The sequence below is a fragment of the Phyllostomus hastatus genome, unplaced genomic scaffold (assembly GCF_019186645.2).
Source record: "Phyllostomus hastatus isolate PE091 unplaced genomic scaffold, TTU_PhHast_1.1 phas_scaffold_585, whole genome shotgun sequence".
Lineage (NCBI taxonomy): Eukaryota > Metazoa > Chordata > Mammalia > Chiroptera > Phyllostomidae > Phyllostomus > Phyllostomus hastatus.
Window position 1 is genome coordinate 13073064 of NW_025334037.1, and position 20933 is coordinate 13093996.

Sequence of the window (20933 nt, forward strand, 5' to 3'; positions counted from 1 at the left end):
TTACTTGTTGCCAGCAGCTTTAACCAAGCTCAAGTAGGGTTAGAGCAGACATCCAGAAGAAACTATCTAACCAGTGCTAACATCTTAGCATAGCTCCACTTGTTCTATTGTCAGGTAGAATCCAGATTACTCTGTAATGAAAAGAAGTGTAGCATCCTAGTGAAGTGAATGTTATTAATCATACTGAACTGTTTACTAAGAACAGGCATTTGAATCAGTACAGATTCCGCCTAACTATAGCTATAAACCCTAGAGTACAAATTCTATTTTATTTTGTACATATCTATAAAATAGGCATATCTACTTAATGTTTGAAAGTAGAGCAAAACTTCCCATTGTCAATATTTCCACCAATATAGGTATACTGAATACTTGTGCTTTTTACCTATAAATATTTTTCTTTCTGATTCCTGAAGCCATAATTTGAACTTTTTTCCCCTTTGGTTGGAGGAAATTAATTCCATATGGAATTGTGTAACAAATTCAGATTGGGATCATATGAAGAAAAGTTGGTCTCATTTCTACTTTAATGAGACACATCCAGTTATTCGTGGAATCTTTATTCTATCAATGTCCCAATCAATTCAACGTATAAAACCATAGATAGGCCTAACTATGAAAGCTTGAAGCCAAAAAAAAGCAAAAGATTAGCCTATCTTTCTGCCACATCTCATAGGAATTTCCCAGTGATGCTGAAGGGGAAAAATGAAACCTCAAGTATTACATAATCATCTCCCTTTCAAATGCATAACAGCTAAACTTCATTGTCTGGCCTGAATTACAGCATCAGATCCTCACTAATACTACTTTAAAGAGGAATTGCTCACAATAGTGGATATTAGGCAAGCTTCAGTGAAATCATAAATAATAGGGCAGGACCAGATTTATTCTTATAAGTAAGCACTGATGACCTGTAGTCATCCTGTATGCAATGGAAAGTGACTAGCAAAAGACTGAACAAAACAATTTTAAAGTTAATGCCCTTAAACTTAAATCACATAGCTTTGATATGTCTTATGCAATTGTACCACTTGTATGTGATTGTGAAAATGTGTTCAAACACCTTTTTATCCTGAGCTGGATGAAATAGTAAAAAAAAAAAAAGTAAAAAGAAAAAAAGAATTCCATTCTCCCACAAAGTTGAAGAAAAAGCACTATTTTTTTAGTCACTCAGGTGTGTTCCCAGGGGGGAAAAAATGGCTGCATTGGACTGGGAACTCTCAGCAGAATTGCAAACAGAGGATGACAGATATTCATGTCTTAAATGGGCAGATCAGGAGGAGAATCTTCTAAGGAGTAACTATGAGTGAATTAACTGATCTTTCCTAATACTTTCACAACATAGTTACTTTGTCTAGTTACTGCACTAAGGGAAAAGTTATTTTATAAACCACAATTTATTGTGTTCCCTGGTGGGGTTAGGTTGACTGGAGAATATATGTGTATTTGGAATTTAAAATTCAAAGACCAATTCCATGTTTATGTCCATTTTGGTTATTGTCCATTTGTTAGTAGAAATCCAGGCCTTCAATTTATTTCACTATCTTTCGAAAGCAGAGGAGAATTAGTAAAAACTGTGCAGCACGATGGAGAAGATGATGGGTTCTGGCAGTCACTAGACCTGGACTAGTCCCAGCTCTGCCACTTAGTAGTTGCTTGGACACAAGCAGGTTAAATAACATCATTAAGCCTCAGGTTTGTCATTTCTAAAATGCTGTGAGGATTCAATGAAATAATTTCTGTAAAGCACTTTGTAAAATAGCTAGCACAGGATAAACATTTAACAAATACAAGTTTAAATACACACATGCATTCAGCATCGTATCATTTATTTTCCAGTTTTGTTCAGGCATGTATAATTGACAGATAACACTGTCCTGGTTTAAAGGTGTCTCACCTTTATCACATCGTAAAATTATCTTTTTTTGTGGCAAGAACATTTAAGATTTACTCTCTTAGCAACCTTGAAGTAATTAATACATTATTGGTATTTAATACAGTATTGTTAAGTACACCAGTAATTATAATATCATCCATTAATCACTATGCTGTATATTAGATCCCCAGAGCTTACACCTTTTCTAACTGCAGATTAATACCATTTGATCAGTATCTCTTCATTTCCCCTACTTCCCACTCCCTAAAAACCACTATTGAACTCTGTTTCTACAAGTTCAGTTTTTTAGATTCCAACTATGAGAGACAGCCCACAGTTTTTGCCTTTCTCTATCTGACTTATCTTCCTTAGCATAATGACTTCAAGGTCCATCCATGTTGTTGTAATGTCAGTATTTCCTTAATTCTTGTGGCTGCATAACATGTCTATGTTAACGTCTTCCTTAACCATTCACCTGTCCATGGATAACTAGGTTGTTTCCACATATTGGCTCGTGTGGATAATGCTACAATGAACACGGGAATGCAAGTAACTTTTTAGTATGCTGTTTCACCCTGATTGGTGTGGCTCAGTAGATTGGGCTGTGTCCCGTAAACTGAAAGGTTGCTTGTTCAATTTCCAGTGCGGGCACATGCCTGGGTTGCAGGCCAGGCCCCTGGTTGGAGGTGTGCAAGAGGCAACTGATTTATATTTCTCTCACACATCCATGTTTCTCTCCCTCTCCCTCCATTCCCCTCTCTGTAAAAAAAAAATACATTATTTTTTAAAAACTTTAACATTCTGCTTTTATTTCCTTTGGATAAATACCCAGAAATGGGATTGCTGGGTGATAGGCTATGCTACTTCTACTGTTTTGAGAAACCTTCTTTCTGTTTTCCACAGTGGCTACACCAATTTACATTCCCACCAACAGAGTTCTAGGGTTGCCTTTTCTTCACATCCTCATGACACTGGTTACCTCTTGTCTTTTAATAATAGCCATTCTAACAGTTGTGAGATGATACCTCCTCATAGTTTTGCTTTTCATTTCCCTAATAATTAGTAATGTTGAGCACTTTTTCATGTATCTATCAGACTACAAAATACTGCCTAACCTGCTATTCAAACCTATATGGGGGGAAACATTAGATATATTTCTGAATTTGAAATCCAATTTTTTTCTTCCTTATCTTTCTAAAGAATAAGCCTGATCATGTGATTGTCATGTTAACCATTCAGTGTTGCGGCTTCAATGCATACAAGGCCCCACATAGCTAACGTACACTCTTTCACCAGAATCTTATGCATAATTAATTGAATGTCTAAATTTCTGGTGCATATCTTCTTCCTTCTCTTGTCATTTCCTATTATTTGGCTGACCCAAAGAATAGGAAATGATTTTCTATAATATTTGGAATAATTTCTTTACATGCCGAAAGACATCACAGTGTCACTCCCTCAGCAGATGCCTCTCCAGAGCCTTTGAGTGCTCCCGTCAGCGGTTGAAAGCTCTGCATCTAGGTTATGATAGCAATAAACGGCTGATTCCCTTCTGTCTTTTCTCCATCATCAATTTGAAACTATTTTGTAAACCATTTATCTCAGTCCATTTTGAAATTCTACTTTTTCCTTCTATGCGGCTTAGAATAAATAAAAGGCCCATATACACCTTTCTTCTTTTCCCTCATTTCTTGACAGATAAGCTTTTCTAAATGAAAGAAAACTTTTTTCTCTTTGTTGACCTCTTTACCTCTTATTTTAAAAACAAGAAATTTGAAATAACAATTTTTATATTTAAGCATTTGACAATTTTAAAATAAACTCTCTAATTGAACTTTATTTGAGTTGGGGAAACCATAAATACTACAGAAGAAGTGCCTAATACTGTAGAATATATCCTGACTTCATAAACATTAAACAGTGAAAAAAATGCACATAAGAATTGAGAAAGTAAATACTCGTGGTTTTCATCTCAGTCCCGAACTGTATCCCTTCCCTGAGATGTTCTCAGGAAAGGACTCCAAGGCAACTGTAAAACATCATAACATTTGCCAGTATTTTTGAAGCAAAGCACTTGCATTTCATATTATCCCTGAATTCTGGGTTTGTTTCCTTAATACAGCATGTAAGATTTTCAATTGCAAAGATGCCTATTTCAAAAGGCATGCCCATTTTCCAGGCAGTTTAAAAACACATTTAAATGAAAACAAGTGTGGATCTCAAGCAGTCGTGTGCAGTGGTTTTTTGCACAGCAGTTTTAGAAAGTTCTAAAATTGGAGATGCTTTTCACAGTGAGACAGCGATGACTGGTTTTAGTTTGAATACCACCGCAGGTGTTTTTACTTTCGGTTCACATTTAATTGCGCTCTAGCAGCATTGGCTCATGTTTTCAGCTGTGTAGCAGCAGCGGTGTATTTTATTTAAATCCAGAAAATAATTTGATAAGCACATTTGCATAATTTATTGTATTTGACAGTCCTAAGCGGTCCTAAGTTCTGACTTGCACCATGAAAATGCACTGAGACCTCATCATTTCACCTTGTGATTAAGTACAGCGACTTACAGCTTCTTATTTAGTTGTCACAATAGCTCTATTCCTGTCTTGTAATTATGGATACCACCTCCTGCTTGGTTCCTGCATATTTTCTGAGCCTTATTCCCCAGGCTTTCTCTTTATTCTACATGCAGTCCTCACAATATAAATTTATGTTTTGCTTGTTTTATCCATCATTGGTTTCTATTGTTTGCAAACAAAAATCCCAATTAACACCTAAGTTTAAAGTGCTATGTAAAATTACTCACAGTAATTTGGAAATTTTTACATTTTCACATAGCAAGGTTATAGAAATATTCTAGGTTTGTATCTTTTTCTGTTTTGTAGCCCAGAATGTTTGTTGGGTTTGAGACACCATGTAAAATACACTGAAAATATGTTGTTTTAAGTTCACAGACAAAACCAAAACTAGATTAAGCAGATGTATTATTTATTTAAGAACGATTTTCTGTTCTGCCAGATTTGAGTTTGAGTTTTATCATCTGGATATTGAGAAATAATAAACTATATATTTTTAGGTAGGGCTGAGGCATATACAAACTAGGTTCTCAGGAAGATTGTAGGGGCATTTATTTTAACTTGTCTTGAATGTGTACAGCACCTAATTGGGAGGAATTAATTAAGTAGGTGGTAAGTGAGATCTGCCTTACATTTAGAAAGGGCAAATTACATAAATATGTTCTCTGCCCACATCCTGATAAGCTATGTCATTAGTATGAGATAAAATCGTAGTTCCTTGGATAAACTTTGCTTCTCTGAATAGTAAGAGAGTGAAGGAATTATGTGAGTGTACGGTGGGCAAAAAAGACTTAACCATGGCCTCAAGAGAATAGAAGAACTGGTGCTAGAAAGATGTAATCGAAAAACCCAGTATACATGCTTCAGACAAGGCCGTATAAAGGAGAGAAGAGAGGACTCCAACATCACCAGAATTTAGTATTTTTCTGTAAAAAGGCCTCTTCAGAAAAAGTCCAAACATGGTTAATATAATGAGAAAGGTTTGCATAAAACTGATGTAACCTGGCAGCCAAGGAGTGTGAACTAGAATGTACATGTGTGAACAATGATGACTTCACTGTACTAGTCAGTGAGGGTGGTAGGCACTGTTGAGTGAGCATGTATACTGTGTGGTCATCACATTCAAAATGACTGAGCAAGTAGAGCAGCAAATCTGCATCAAATTTTGCAAAAAGCTTGAACACTGCTCCGTGGAAACAACTGGGATGATTCAGAAGGCCACACTATGGGGCACTGGTGATTGGCAGCTTCATCACAACAATTTGCTTACTCATGCATCATCTCATGCAGAGATTATTGGTGAAACATCAAATCACCTGGGTGACTCAGTCCTGCTAAGCCCAGATTTGGTGCCTTGCAACTTTTGGCTTTTCTCAAAACTAAAATACCTTTGAAAGGGAAGAGATTTGAGAGCCTTGATAAGATTCAGAAAAATACAATGGGGCAACTGATCATGCCTGGGAGAACTGTGTGAGGTTCCAAGGTGCTTACTTTGAAGGGGACTGAAGTGTCATTGTCCTATGTACAATGTTTCTTGTATGTTGTATTTTCTTAAATAAATGTCTCTATTTTTCATATTGCATAGCTGGATACTTGCTATACAGACCTCATATACTCAAGTGTGTTTTTTCCTCCACTATGTTAGGTCTACTCTCAGATAACTTCTGATTTAGTGATGAACCTCAGTGCCTTTTTCTCACTAATTCTCAAAAATAAAATATTTATTTTTGAGTCTCATCAGTAATGTTTTTGTTATTTTACCAAATCTGGACAAAGACTCTGACAGGCTGGGCTTGAGTCTCATTCTTTTCTCTTGATATAGTGGGTAGAGTAAGTATCACACAAGCCACCTGAAATCAGCATGGAAAATGTTTCTCATTAGAAAAGTCCAAATTGTGGGTATTAGAAGAAGGGATGGTAGAAGAGTGACAGACAGAAAGAACAGACATTTAAACATGTCATGACTTTAAATATACTTTTATTTACATCCCCTCAAGTGAGGCATAGTCATAATTGCCTTCTGGCATTTTGGGCATAATTACATTTTAGATCTTATAAAAATACTGTTAAATTTGATATAGATGAGATTCTTTACATAGAAGGTAGATGAAATGACACAAAAATGTAATGATACTGATTACAAAACAGTAAAAACTATGTTTTCAATGCCTACATGTTGTCAAGCCATAATTTTTCTGTAATTAAGGAAGCACAATCACTGACCACTAGTGGAGAGGTTACATCAGTGCGTGGTCTGGGAATCTGTGCCATCCATCTCCTGAAGAACATGCCTTCTAAGAATAATCTCAGTATGGACCTTGACAAGTCTCCCTCGTGTGCCATAATTAGCCCCATTGTGGGTGATTATAATTAATTATTCCCAGTTCTGGATATGTTTCAAAATAGTGAAATGCTGTAATTCTTAAGCTCTAGAAATGACATTTAGCTTAATGGAAACATATTGCTTTACACAGTTGCCCAGAATTACCTACTGCCAGAGCTGACTCTGGACACACAGTGTAATCACTGCTTATTTTTGGATGGTGTCCATGTTGGGGAGTGGCAGCTTTCCCAGTGCCAATGAAGTGCATTGTCCAAGTCTATTGCAAACATTTCCAGTGATATGATGTTTTATTCTCTGCTTTATCTCTCACCTCAAAATTGAACAGAATGAACCAAAGGCAAAAAGGAAAGAAAGGAAAGTTTAAGTGAAGATGCAAATATTAAGCAGTATAGACTATATTTACCCATTTTTAAATATATGAACTTTATTATCATTTCTAAAGAAGTTAATCAGGTGTGAATACCTTTTGTTGGTACATAAATTTTCATACCAGATGTGCTTTGTTCAATTTTTACTTATTTATTTTTATTTAAATTTTATTTTTGGATATTTTAACTTCTTACTTTGCAATCTATATAAATTTTTTTTTTGCATAGAAAAGAGCATGGAAAATTAATACAGAATGTTATTATGTACCTTTACCCAAAACCTCTAAAGTAACATCATAGAAAGTGATAATTATTGAATTGATAAATTAACATTAATACAATACTATTAAACAAACTATAGGCCTTATTTGAATTTCAACAATCTTCCACTAAAACAATATAACCATAAAAAGATGAAAAATATGTCCCTGGCTGGCATAGCTCAGTGGATTGAGTGCGGGCTGTGAACCAAAGCATCCCAGGTTCAATTCCCAGTCAGGACACATGCCTGGGTTGCAGGCCACGGCCCCCAGCAACTGCACATTGATGTCTCTCTCTCTCTCTCTCTCTCTCTTTCTCCCTCCCTTCCCTCTCTAAAAATAAATAAATAAAATCTTAAAAAAATAAAATAAAATAAATGAAAAATATAAATGCATATCAAATCTCTAGAGAGAGAGCTCTACATACAAAGCAATAGGAACAATAAAAAAAGGAAAAAAGGGACCATTCTACTTAAAAATATTTAAGAATGCATATGTCAAAAAATCATAGACAAGAACAGAAAGAAAACTAGGGAATATTTTAACCTAAAATCTGAGCAACACTGCAGAGTTAGAACATCACTATGTATGCCATTATAGTAGTTACAATATATTAAATATAGAAATAATGTATATTAAAGTCTCTTTAAAAACTCTAATCTTTTGCTTGTGTTATGTATACAAATATTTGCAAAAAGATATTACTTGAGTGAATCAAGATAACTCCTCATATATATAAAACATATTATGGTATTGAAATTCAAATGAGCATTTTAGAATTTCAACTCATAGCTAAAGTGGAAAAATAGACAAAAAAAATTCTTTTGAACTGAGGCAGCTGTACTTCCTCTTTGCATGACAGAAAAATAAAATAGGAAATGATGTTCAAAATCCTGTGAGAATTGTGAGTGAAGAACTCTTACATTTGATGCATCCTTTTATTCAGTTATTCATTTACTCTGCATAAATTTTGTTCAATTTGCTCATGGTGCTCATCAAACTGACTCTCTTAGAGTCATTATGCAGATGTACTTTACCATCACTCTGTGTGCTCCTGTAGAGACATTATGAAGTTGAAATCTTGGGGGTATTACAAAGTTCTCTGCTCTCCTGTAGCCGCCTCTCTGAAAGGAGGCTGGGTACTAAGGTACTGGGGCAAAGACTAAAAGCCTGAGTGTAATGAGACAGATATCATTAAATGCTCTAAGGGCTTAGATTCAGATGGCTAAGAGTCTGTGCCTTTTACGTTAGAAGTAACAAACATTTACCTAAGAATCTAGGAAAATTATGAGAAATTTGTTAACTGATCTCTCTGTATTCAGACAAGCACGAGAGACTATACTTATGAGGCCTGGAAGACAAAATAGTTTCTTAGTATCAAGAAACCCTTCGGAAGCAATTAACTGGTGTCAGGAATATAAGAAGACTCGGAAACTACCTCCTTAAAGAGAAAGCAGACCCTGATGTGTCTGTGGCTGTATTATAGTAGTGTCCAAGGTGACTTGCATCCAGGTGGTGGTACAAATAAATGCTTGCTGTCTTTAGGGATGCTTTCAGAAATTAGCATCGATTGCAGATTTGAAACTAAAATTATGAAATGATTTTATAAAATAAGATATAAAATACAAGACAGAAGTTAAATATAAAGCCAAATAAAGTTCCATCTTTTTTCTAATGAATGGGTTAATGCTAATACATCAAAAATCTAACGAAAGTAAGTCTTTTACATTACAGATTCTACTCAGTTTATCTAAATTCATTGTGTTTCTTATCATAAAGGACTTGCTCATGAACACAGCATAGAAAAACGCAATGTGACTAACATATTTAAAGGAATTCTTAGTATTTTGTCATTCTTAGTAATAAAACAATGTTTCTTTCCTCAGAATAAAAGCTTGAAAAACAAACTCTTGTCAGGAAACAAGCTGTGTGGCATCCATGCAGAAGAGGTGAGTCAATTTTCTCTTCTAGCTTCAGCTGGATAGAAACAATATTAGTGCCAATTTTTTTTAACCTAGATATATAGTGACCTTTTCCCCTTGTAACATACACACAAAGATTGGATTAACTAAAGAAAACTTTTAGCTATCTTTGGATGTTTCAACACTGCATACCCCAAAATAATGATTGATGCATTTCTTAGAGGAAAAGAAAAGTTATTCTGCTTAATCCAGTTTTAACTAAAATCAATTTCCTGTACTCTTGATTACCCAAATCTACTTTTACTTTATGATCCCTGATTTAATGTTGTAGAAATGGAGCTCATAGTAAGTAATTCTTAGTGGTGGTAATGAGATAGTAGTGACAGTGTCCATAGTGATTCTTTGTACCTCAAGGAGAGGAGACTTGAGTCATTGAGCTAGTCATTTCCTCTGAGAAGCACAAACAAAGATGGGAATAATAAGGAATAGGACTGAGAGTCTTCATACCGTGATGCAGATCTGATGCCTGTGAAGGAAGAGGGAAGGAAAAGCAGTGTGAGGAACAAGAACAGCGGCTTAAACAGGTTGAAAGTTGACCCCATCCCATAACAGCCTCGACATAAGGCACAGAGCTGGTGAAACACCTCAGTCATTTCCTAAATATGCCACCAACTTTTGTTTCTAGAACCTCTTCCTGTTATTGTCACCTTCTAGCAGGAGAAACAGGGAAGATTCCCTGGTGACTCACAAGCATTGCTTTTTAGGAGTGCAACTAGGAAGCAGTGGCATGCCAGAGCCAGAGCCCTTGCCTAGCCAAGTTGAAGGAAAATGGAAAACATCATTAGTTAGGTAGTCATATGCCCATTCAGAATTTTGCATTTCTTTTGTTAAAGAAGGTGAGAATACTCCCTGATGGACAACACGTAAAAGTGATTATTATAAACATTATAGTTAAAGTCTAACATGAAATTTAATAAACTACATTATAACATCCATACAATAATATTATATATGAAATGAATATACATTTTCAATACCTGGGAATTACAGGCATTGCCCCATAAGATAAAAATCAAACTGAATGGGTTGTAGTATTTCTTTCACTAGAGTTTTCTATTTGGGTAGATATCACCTCTTACAGTGTTTGTATTTTCTAAGTATCTAGAAATATTACATATGTAGTACACAACTTCTTAGTATTATTTTCTAGAGGGTAAGCATGTAGAACAGTTTTGAATAAGAAATATGTGGACTGAAGCTATGTTGTGAGATGGTTGCCATGATCCTGTGGGCCCCATAATACTCACGGACAGGGTCCAGCAGGAGTACAGCCTGCTTGAGTGTGGTTGGAAGGGTAATAATATGGGTGTAATCATTTATAGTTTAACTTGAGCATTTTACCTAAAATATCGTATAGTGTGATACTGTTATGTTACCAAATTACGTGCTTATGATCATGTAATCAAAGATATTGTAATAGGTCAAGGGCGTTATCTGTGCCTGCCCATGTACCCGAAAGGGAGACGACTCCCAGGAGAAGGGTTCTGTAGTGTTTAGAACCAAACACAGCCTGGGTCCACCTGCATTTTTAAACCTCTTGCTTCAGAAGTGACTCATATTTTTTCTTCATCTCAATTCCTTAAAGAATATATTATTTTGCATTCTTATTTATGATGTACTAGACAGTTTGTATATTAGTATTGCATAACATTGAAATGAATATATTCATTATAATTTGCACATTTACCCTATCCCTTTATTTATGGATCAAATGGAGACTTTAAATTTGGGTTATAAGGAATGCATACATTTTTGTCCTAATAATTTATCTTCAATATAAGTGAAAATTATTATTATTTCTTTCACCACCACCACCACCCCCACCAAAACAAAAGATAATGACTTCTATTGGCTTAGAAGCTAAAAGGAGCTTGTTTTTTGGATCAGTGATCCTAAATGTTCATTATCTGTAGGTGCATAAAATGTCCAAGTCCCACTGACAACTAATGGACTGTCATTATTTTACTCTGCCAAGGAAAATATTAAAAACAATAGAAGGTACTGCAAATATCATGTACCATCATATCATTATTACTATTATTTCATGAAAGAAATGGCATTTGAAATGGCATATGAAATTGTAGGGAAGAACAGTTTCCAACTGAATGATAGTCTCTAAAAGGGAAAACAAGCCTGGCTAAAATGGTCCATCATAGACAACGTCTTCTATCATTCTTACCTCCTTTATCTTCTTTTCATTATAGTTATAATCATCATCATCAGAATCATCATCACAAAGTTTATTTTTGCTATGGACTTGAGAAAATTGATGACTCACAGGGACCAACATTTAGAATTACGTTTAAGATCATTAACATATGTAAAAGAAAAATACTAAAATTCCCAATACAGTAACATCTCAATTGTTTGAAGAGTACCCCTCTGAAAAACTTAATTTTTAAAAATGATGGCAACAAGCTAAAAGAAAACAGTCAGGGTCAGCTGGGTTTCAAACCCATGTGCACCACAAAGTAGAGATGTGCTCGCTCAAAATGCATTTATTCTCACTGATCATATTCCTATTAAATATTTAGATAGGATTTTGCTTTTTAACTCACTGAATATTAGAAGAGTGGAATACCAGATGCAGAGAAGTGATGAGTGACTGTGATGAAAATTTCTAACAAATTATTTTTAAATAACTATAACTAAGCTCAGGAAATCTAGCAGTTTATGTTCACTTTGTGCAGGAAAAAGACTTGTAGGTTTTTATTATAGTTTCTGAATGAATTAATGCATGATGCAAAATTGATATTTTAATCATAAATCCAAGCTATGAAGAAAAGTTTAAATTATATTCTGTGCATTCAGTATGAGTATGCATTAAAAAATGAATACCCACATGGTTTAAATGAGTCTTTTCTCCCACTTCAATATGACACTTCAATTGTATGAGAGAAATTAAAATGAAGTTGGTCAAATCCCGCACACCCGATGGAGTGGGAATCTCCCATTCCTCATAGATATTGGTCAACACTAGTTTGGAAAAAAACTGAAAGTATGTTTTCCTAAGACACTGTTTTGGTTATACATGGGTCCTAGACAGCAGATTGCAACAGCAGGGAGATAAAGCTAATCAACTGTGCATTTGAAGTTGAGAAAGATAACAGAAATAGTCCTTTACTGAAATCGGTAGTGCACCATTAAAGACAGCCATGAAAACCAGGAAATGTTTTGGAAATAAAGTTCATATAACAAGGGAGAGATGCTGCGTGTGAAATATCATGACCTTGAGTCACTTGGGAGTCTTTGTGTGAGCAAGAGCAGAGTTGTGGGAAATAGAGTCCGGAGGCAGAAGTGTAAATTCAAGGTGCTGAGGGCTCAGGTGTGAGTTTCCTTCTCAAGAGCCAGCAGCAACCGTATGCACATCACAATGGCTCCTGGTATTCCTCTGCACTATGTCATGCATTTTGCTTTCACTAACCATAGCAAGAAAAAAAAAAGATGCGTTTTTATGAAAATGAAACTTTACGAGTTTGTAAGAAACCGCAAATCCTTGCTGCTTCTGGGTATGCAGTTTAACTGCATACTTCTGGATTGTTAATATGTCAAACTACCCCTCCAGTCCTCCCTTGCTTCCTACCACACTCTCTTCACCGTTCTCCTTCTCCCTTCTGCTCCCTTCTCTCTTTCTCTCTGTCCCTCTGCCTCATCATCCTTTCCCCTCTTTCCTCCTCTCCTTTCTCCTTCCTTCTTTTCTCATTTCTTTTTATTCCTTTTCATTTTCTGTTTGTTCTCTCTTATCAGCTTCCTGATTCAAAGGATCGCAAAATGCAGGTGGCTCACAATAAGGATGTCTGTGAAAAACTATGTTTCTAAAATTAGAACCTTGCAGTGGTGTATCATTTACAGCACTTTCCATTTTATACTTTAATTGGCAGTACTTCCAACATTGGATAATGACTTGGAAATTAGCACCATAATCTCCTATTTTGCAAACTTGACTACCTTGCATGGTTAGAAATGTTCTGAATATACTAGGAAACAATCACACTACACTTGCAGTTGGTTTAGTGGAAGACTCATATACACTGAGTGTATGCTGAGAAAATTATAATATTTCAAATATAAGAGTGGACTTCATTTGTTAAAACAGAGTTTATGAGAATATAATAGTACCAGGAGGATATTGTGTTTATTATACACTATGACCAGCTACTCTTAAAATTGAATTTTATTAAGATATAATTTACATACAGTATATTCCATTTAAGTACACATTTTTAATGGGTTGGATCAGTGGTGGGAGGTGTGGAGAGGGGAAATGGAGACAGTGTACTTAAAAAACAATACAAAAAATATAACATTACCATTACTCCAAATTTTCCTTTTTCTGTTTTATAATCTCGACAATCAATCCTCAGCCCATGTAAACTACTAACCTGATTGCTCTTCCTATTCTCTCATTTATATTTTTGTAGGATATTATATGAATGATCTTATAGAAAATATAGTTTCTAGTGACTGGATTCTTTTACATGGTTTAATGCATTTGACATCCATCTACATTGTTATATGTGTCCATACTTAATCCTTTTTAAAACATTGCTCAATAGTATTCTAATGTTCCATTTCATGGCTATACCATGATTTGTTTATTATTCACCAGTTAATGGACATGCAGTTTTTTCCAGTATCTGACTGTTATGAAAAGAGATGTTCTAAACACTCATCTACACATTGTATTTTCTCTTGGGTAGTAGATACCTACAAAGGGTTGCCCTATAATGCAGTATGTATATGCTTATACTGTGTTGCCAAGTTGTTTCTCAAAGTGACTGCATTATTTTATGTTCTCACTCAACGATTTTTTCAATCATCATTGTTCAGGTGACTATGGTAATCTATCTGTGTTCTATTTCTTCTACTGAAAAATTGGAACCAATAATCTTGATGCAGAGAGACAAATGACTGAGGTTTTTAGGTTAGAATGTTCAAATTTGGATCTGTTCTGGAAAAATGGAATCATGCTCATCCACTGTGGTTTACCAGAATGTATTTCAATGTGGTAGCCAAACACGTCTGCTGAAAGAGATTCCTGTTACAAGCATTTGTGCATTAGTAATGGCTCTCTTAAAAAGCTCATACTTCCAAAGGGCAGGCACCCTTAAACTCAGCGTCTTGGCCCTCTAAGCGTTTCCTCACCTCCTGTCACTTCTGCTTGCTGCCTTCTCCTTGAACACATGTCAGATACAAAATTGGTGGACAATTTAAACTTATCCATATTTAATCTTCCCTTAATAAGTAATACAAATAAGCAGTGAAAACCAAAGCATACAATTGCAGAGATATATTTAGCATTTAAATTGGGGTTGGCCAGCCCAGCTGGTGTGTCTCACTTGGGTGGGTGTTGTCCCAGGAACTGAATGAAAGGTCACCAGTATGATTCCTGGTCAGAGCACATGGCTGTGTTGCCGGCTGTTCCCTCAGGCATGAATGGAAGTTAACCAACTGATGTTTTTCTCTCCCATCAATGCTTCTCGTCCCCTTTCTCCCTCCCTCCCCCTCCCTGTAAAACTCAAAAATAACATATTAAAATTAGTGTTGGCCAGGCCTGGGTACACAAATTCTTTCCATGAGAGGAAAAAGAGTAAGTAATTTTCTCTTAATATTACCTTTTAAAAATATGTTTTTGTTTTGTTTTGTTTGTTTGTTTTTTAGCAGGCTTTGGTTTTCTCACTTTGCCTAGAATAACCGGATGCCCTACTCCCAAAGTGGAGATTAAGCTTTTCTGTTTCATTTCCAAAATCAATGGACTCTTTTGCTTAGCAGCAAAGTTTATTTTTGTGAAGTTTGAAAGAATTTTAATCATTAAGTTTGAAAATGTAAATGAAATTAAAGCACTAATCCATGTTTCTGCTCTTGCAGTCAAAAAAAATCCAAGCGCAGCTGAAGGAGCTTCGTTATGGGAAGAAGGATTTATTATTTAAGGTGAGCATCTTTCTCCCTCCCCCTCCACCTTGTTAGCCCAGTTTGTAAATTATGTAAAATATGATTTAGCTTAAATTTCCAGATGTTCACATAAATTAGAGTTGTATTTGACTGTATTTAAGATGTTCTCATTTTATTACCTACTTAATTAATGGAGATAAATGCAGATACGGTTTCCTGGGTATGTTCTTAATCAAAGGCAGGCATCATTACAAAGTATTTAAAGTCCCTTTGTAACCTCCAATTACTGTAATTCAGCATTGAGGAATATTATCTTTTGGAATATTTACATTAAGGAGAGTGTGTATCCAGTAAGTGTACAGAGGTGAGGTTCACTGGTAACCTACATTCTTAACTTCCAGAGATCCTTCATAAATATCATTAAGGGTTTTCATATTTAATTATTGTTATTTGATTTTGATTATTGATCCTTTTCTTTCTTTATAAGACAATCAATAAAGATCTCTGCATAGTTAGACATCTATTGCCACCTGTGGTTATGATAATAAATAATACCCCACACCAAAGAGATCCATTTGGTAATCTCTGGTACCTGGTAATGTCATCTCTTATGGCAAAGGGAACTTTGCAAATGTGATTAAGTTAAAACCTTTGAAATGGGAAGATGATCCCAAATTATCCAGGTGATTCCTAAATATCATCACGCAAGTCCTGATGACAGTGGGACAAAAAGACCTAAGTAAGAAAAAAAAGTTCTGTGACCACAGAAGATGGGGAAGGAAAGACAAATGATTTCTCCCTTAGAGCCTCCAGAAAGAACCAGCCCAACCAACACAATAATTTTAATCCCATATAATTCATTTTAGACTTCTGACTTCCATAACTATGATAGAATAAATTTGTGTTGTTTTAAACCATGTCGTTTATGATAGTTTGTCATAGCAGCAAAGAATAACTAAAGATAATTTATTTTTATCTCCTTTGAGCACAAGAAATAAGAGCCAGGTGCCCTTAACTGTTATGGTTATGATACATTTGCATAGTCAAATGCAGTAGAATGGTAGGATATTAGGCTCTTAGTTGTAAGAACAATAATTAGTTTAAAAAAATAACAAGTACAAATTATTTGTGTGCGGTAATTGCTTTTAAAAGTGTTTCCACAATGGTGATCAGCTCAATCTATAAGTGTCAGGTTTAAAGAGGTATAATGTTTCATTTTATAGAAGAGTTGAAAAATCCTGTAATTTTTAAAAAATGGAAACTGTAGGAAATGACTTATCTCTCTTCTTTGGTGCCTTCACTTTTGGTGTAGAGTCATGAGAAGTCATTCCTTTTATGTCAGCCGATACTCATGAAATAAATACTCGTTCTGTGCAAGGTGCATCATACTGCTTGCTCTTCCATAAATACACTCCCTGGCGTTCCATTCCTTTGACCTTAGTTGTAACAGGACATTCCCCAGAACACCAAGACACTGCTCATTGATTATCATTAGAGCTTACCGATCTGTCCTCAGCACTGTGCACATTGTATGAAATAAATAGATAAAACAAAGGTATGAGACACAGGACATTTGCTTTTCTCACCTTAATCTTTCATTCTGAGCCTCTTGTGATCAGGCTGTCTTAACCCATACATTCAGCTTTGCTTTAGCTTTTTGTAGTCATCAACAGTAAATAATTACAATAGAAAATGTGTGTGTGTTTTTGTTTGCAAAGAACTTTCTGGTTGTCTGTGGGTTAGTTTAACTTAGTATCAGGAATGTGATAGCACAAATTCAAGTTTAATAGAGCTGGTAAATTTTAACTATTAGACAACCAGATTTATGTAAAGATAGAAATTCATTTGAGACTTTTAAAATATTTTTTAAGATTTTATTTATTTATTTTTAGAGAGGGAATGGAGGGAGAAAGAGAGAGAGAGCGAAACATCAATGTGTGGTTGCTGGGGGTCATGGCCTGCAACCCAGGCATGTACGCTGACTGGGAATCGAACCTGCGACACTTTGGTTTGAGCCCACACTCAATCCACTGAGCTACACCAGCCAGGGCTTGAGACTTTTAAAATCTTTTGAATTTAATTTCTCAAATTGAAGAGTTATAGAAAGGAAAGTTGGGAAAAGAAAATGAGCATGCATACTAATGTTCAGTGATTTATTTTTTGTAACATGCCAATTACAAAGAAATTATAATTGTTGAATATAGATTAGTAATTTACCACCTTTCAGAAATTTCTAAAATGTTGGTTTGTTGAAAATCTTTTTGACTTGGAAATGAGACATTTTATATAAGCCTTGCTATTTCATGTAATTTTAGGAGGAATACTTGTGTATAAAATCAGGTGAATTGGGTACGACTAGACTATGAAGTTGTGTAAATTAGAATATCCTCAGATTATACTCTGATTAAACTATGTTTAACAGAAAGTTTTTTAATAAATAAAATAAGAAGAGGTCTAGAAGCATGAGAATTTTATAGCTTGTTCAGGAGCTAAGCAATGTCAACAAGAACCTACATTTTCTCTCTCTCTTTCTTTTTTATTTTTTTGTTTTTCTTCTTTCCATGACATGATCCTCAATTTACTAACTTGTTCTAAGATTTGACGCCTCCTTGTATTATGATAGTGGCTAAAAATCTATAGGCTGCCCCCCTTCAGCTATGTATAAAGTCAGAGTTTAGTGTTGCAATTTTTAAAAAGGAGAGAAAAATTTTAACAAGTCATTACAGACTTTGTCATGTATCCATGCAGAAGTGAATCCTTAGTGTTTTCAGCTTTTGTTGGGAAAGATTGTTTCTTTTTTACATAAAGTAAAATGGAAGGGGGTTACCAACACCAAGCAACAGACAGTTTCTGCTACAATGTAATTATCCACTCATCTTGATAGCGGTAATGGTAAACTCATCTGATTTGCTTGCTGCTATAGCCACAATGTACCTTTAGGTCTTGCATAAATGTATTTTAAGTGAATGAATGCATACATACATACATATGTATGCACATATATACATACATATGTTGATGTATCAGGGCAGTAGATAGTAGAAACTCATATATTTAACCCTAACGATTTTGTGACCACAGAAATTCACCTATGAACCTTTAAAAATGAGCCCACAAAGGAAGATAATATGTCCAATAGTTTCCCTGAGAATCTGTTAAGTTTTAAATAGAATTGATGGGTTTGGTAAAGACAGACTTTAAAAGAGCAATGCCTGTTGCTGAAGCACTTAAATTTTATTTTAAAAATAATGTCATGTGCTGACAACTGCAATGCATGTTGATAAATTGTATCCTTATTAATGCCTGAGAGCTGGTTTTTGATGGGGGAAGGCTCCCAACGGTAGTGAACATTCTCTGCTAAAGAAAGCAGTGAGGCCCTGCTGACTATGAACTGCCCAGGACTGGGGTTCCTTCTTATCCTTCTTGATTGCACTTGGAGCTGATAGTCTCTGGAATACATGCTTTCTGTTTTTGCTGTTCTATTTACATTTGCATATACACTTCTTTACTATTCCAGAAATATGATTTTTTCACTGTAGGCAGATTTCAAAAGTATCAAAAAAGTATGAAGCGAAGAGATAACATTTAAAATACCACCACTAAGAAGAAACAGAGTATTTTGAAATATTTCAATCTAGTTTCTTTAGGTATAATAGGCTTTGTGATTAATATATATACACACATATGTATCTACTACTGTATATTATATATCCTACTTTTCACATAATTTTAAAACATAAAAAATCCTTTAATTATAATTGTGTTTCAAGAAACTTTAAATGAACGTTTTCCATGATATCTACATGCCGAAGTGGCTTAAATATGTGAGGATTCATATGTATAGGTGGGCATTATGATTTCAGTTTATGCTATGATGAAAAGGAGGCAGGGAGGGATTAACCAAACAATGTCTATGCACAATCCAGGGGCATGGACAACCATACGGGGACTGGCTTGGGATGGGTGGAAGTGGGGAAAGGGAGAAAAGTGGGAACAACTCTGATAGCATCAACAATACAAATAAAATTCAAAAAAATGAACAGAAAAGAAACAAAATTTATTTATTATTTTTAACTTGAAGTACAGTTTTTTTTAATGTGCATTCTGGTGGTTTTTAGATGTTCATTTCTTTTTTTTTTTTTTTAATTGTTGTTCAAGTACATTTGTCTCCATTCTCTCCTACTCCCTACCCCAGCCATTCCCACCTCCCAGCCTCAATCCAACCCCCCCTTGGCTTTGTCCAAGTGTCCTTTATATGTGTTCCTGACAACCCTTCTCCCCTTTCCTTCCATTACCCCTTCGCACCTCCCCTCTGGTTACTGTCAGTTTGTTCTTAATTTCAATGTTTGTTCTCACCTATAAGTGGAACCTAGTCAACAAAACAATGGAGCAAAATATAACCAGAAACATTGAAATGAAGTATAGTTTTATATTAAACATGTATCTAACTAAAATAATTTAATACAGTTATTAAAAACTATTAAATGCTAAGTAAGGGTACCTAGTACACATTACTTTTTTGAATTTGGATATTTAATAACTTAATTGAGGAATAATTGACAGACATTATTGTACATATTTAAAGGGTACAACATGGTGATTTGCTGCACACATACATGGTGGAATGGTTACCGAGGTCAACATAATTAACGTATCCAATCACCTCACATAGTTAACTCTTATTTTTTTGTCTGAGGTGAGAATGATTTAGTTCTGCTCTGTATTAAAAGTTGTACCAATTTACATTCCTACCAACAGTGTATACGTATTCCCTCTTCTTTATACCCTTGCCAAAATTTGTTATCTCTGTCTTTTTGATAATAGCCACCTTTGAATTCTATGACATCCTACTATTAGCTGTAGTCATCATGCTGTACACTTGATCCTCAGAACTTGTTCTTATAAACACAACTTTGTATGCTTTGATGGCCATCAACCCTTTCCCATTCCTTCCTGACCCTGGCAGCAACTATTTTCTTCTCTGTTTCTATGAAATCTCCTTTGTGTTTGTTTTTTTTTTTAAGGGGGGAATATTTGTGTGTGTGTGTGTGTGTGTGTGTGTGTGTGTGTGTGTGTGTGTTTTAAGGTTCCATACTTTCCACATACAAGCAATACCCTACAGTATTTGTCTTTGGTTTATTTCCCTTATTCTAACGACCTCCAGATCCAACCATGTTGTTACAGATAGCAGTATTTCTTTATTTTTAATGGTTGAATAATATTCCAGTGACTATATATACCCCATCTTATTTATTCATTCATCCATTGAAAGACATATAGGTTAATTTCATATCTTGATTATTCTGAATTACAGTACAATGAACATGGCTACACAGATATCTCATTGAGATATGTACACAGAAGTGGGAATGCCCAATCATACAGTATTTCTATTTTTAACTCTTTGAAAAACTAACATACTAATTTCCATAATAGCTGTACCCATTTACATTGCCACCAACAGTGTGTAAGAGTTCTCTTCTCCACACCCTCTTCAACACTTATCCCTTATCTTTTTGATAACAGGACTGACATTATGTCTCATTGTGGTTTTGCTTTGCATTTCTCTGATAATTAGTAATGTTGAGTACCTTTTTTATATTCCTGTTGGCCATTTGTACGTCTTGTTTAAAAAAAAA

General features: G+C 35.0%; 1 protein-coding gene across 2 annotated transcripts in view; it reads left to right on the top strand.

Moving 5' to 3' along the window:
* The window catches only part of LUZP2 (leucine zipper protein 2), a 365156-nt gene that overhangs the window by 270216 nt on the left and 74007 nt on the right, over positions 1-20933 (top strand). For both annotated transcript variants that reach the window (XM_045825733.1, XM_045825732.1), the window contains exons 6-7: positions 9307-9369; positions 15271-15333. In XM_045825733.1, the coding sequence (XP_045681689.1) occupies positions 9307-9369; positions 15271-15333 (126 nt within the window). The remainder of the gene's footprint in view (positions 1-9306; positions 9370-15270; positions 15334-20933) is intronic.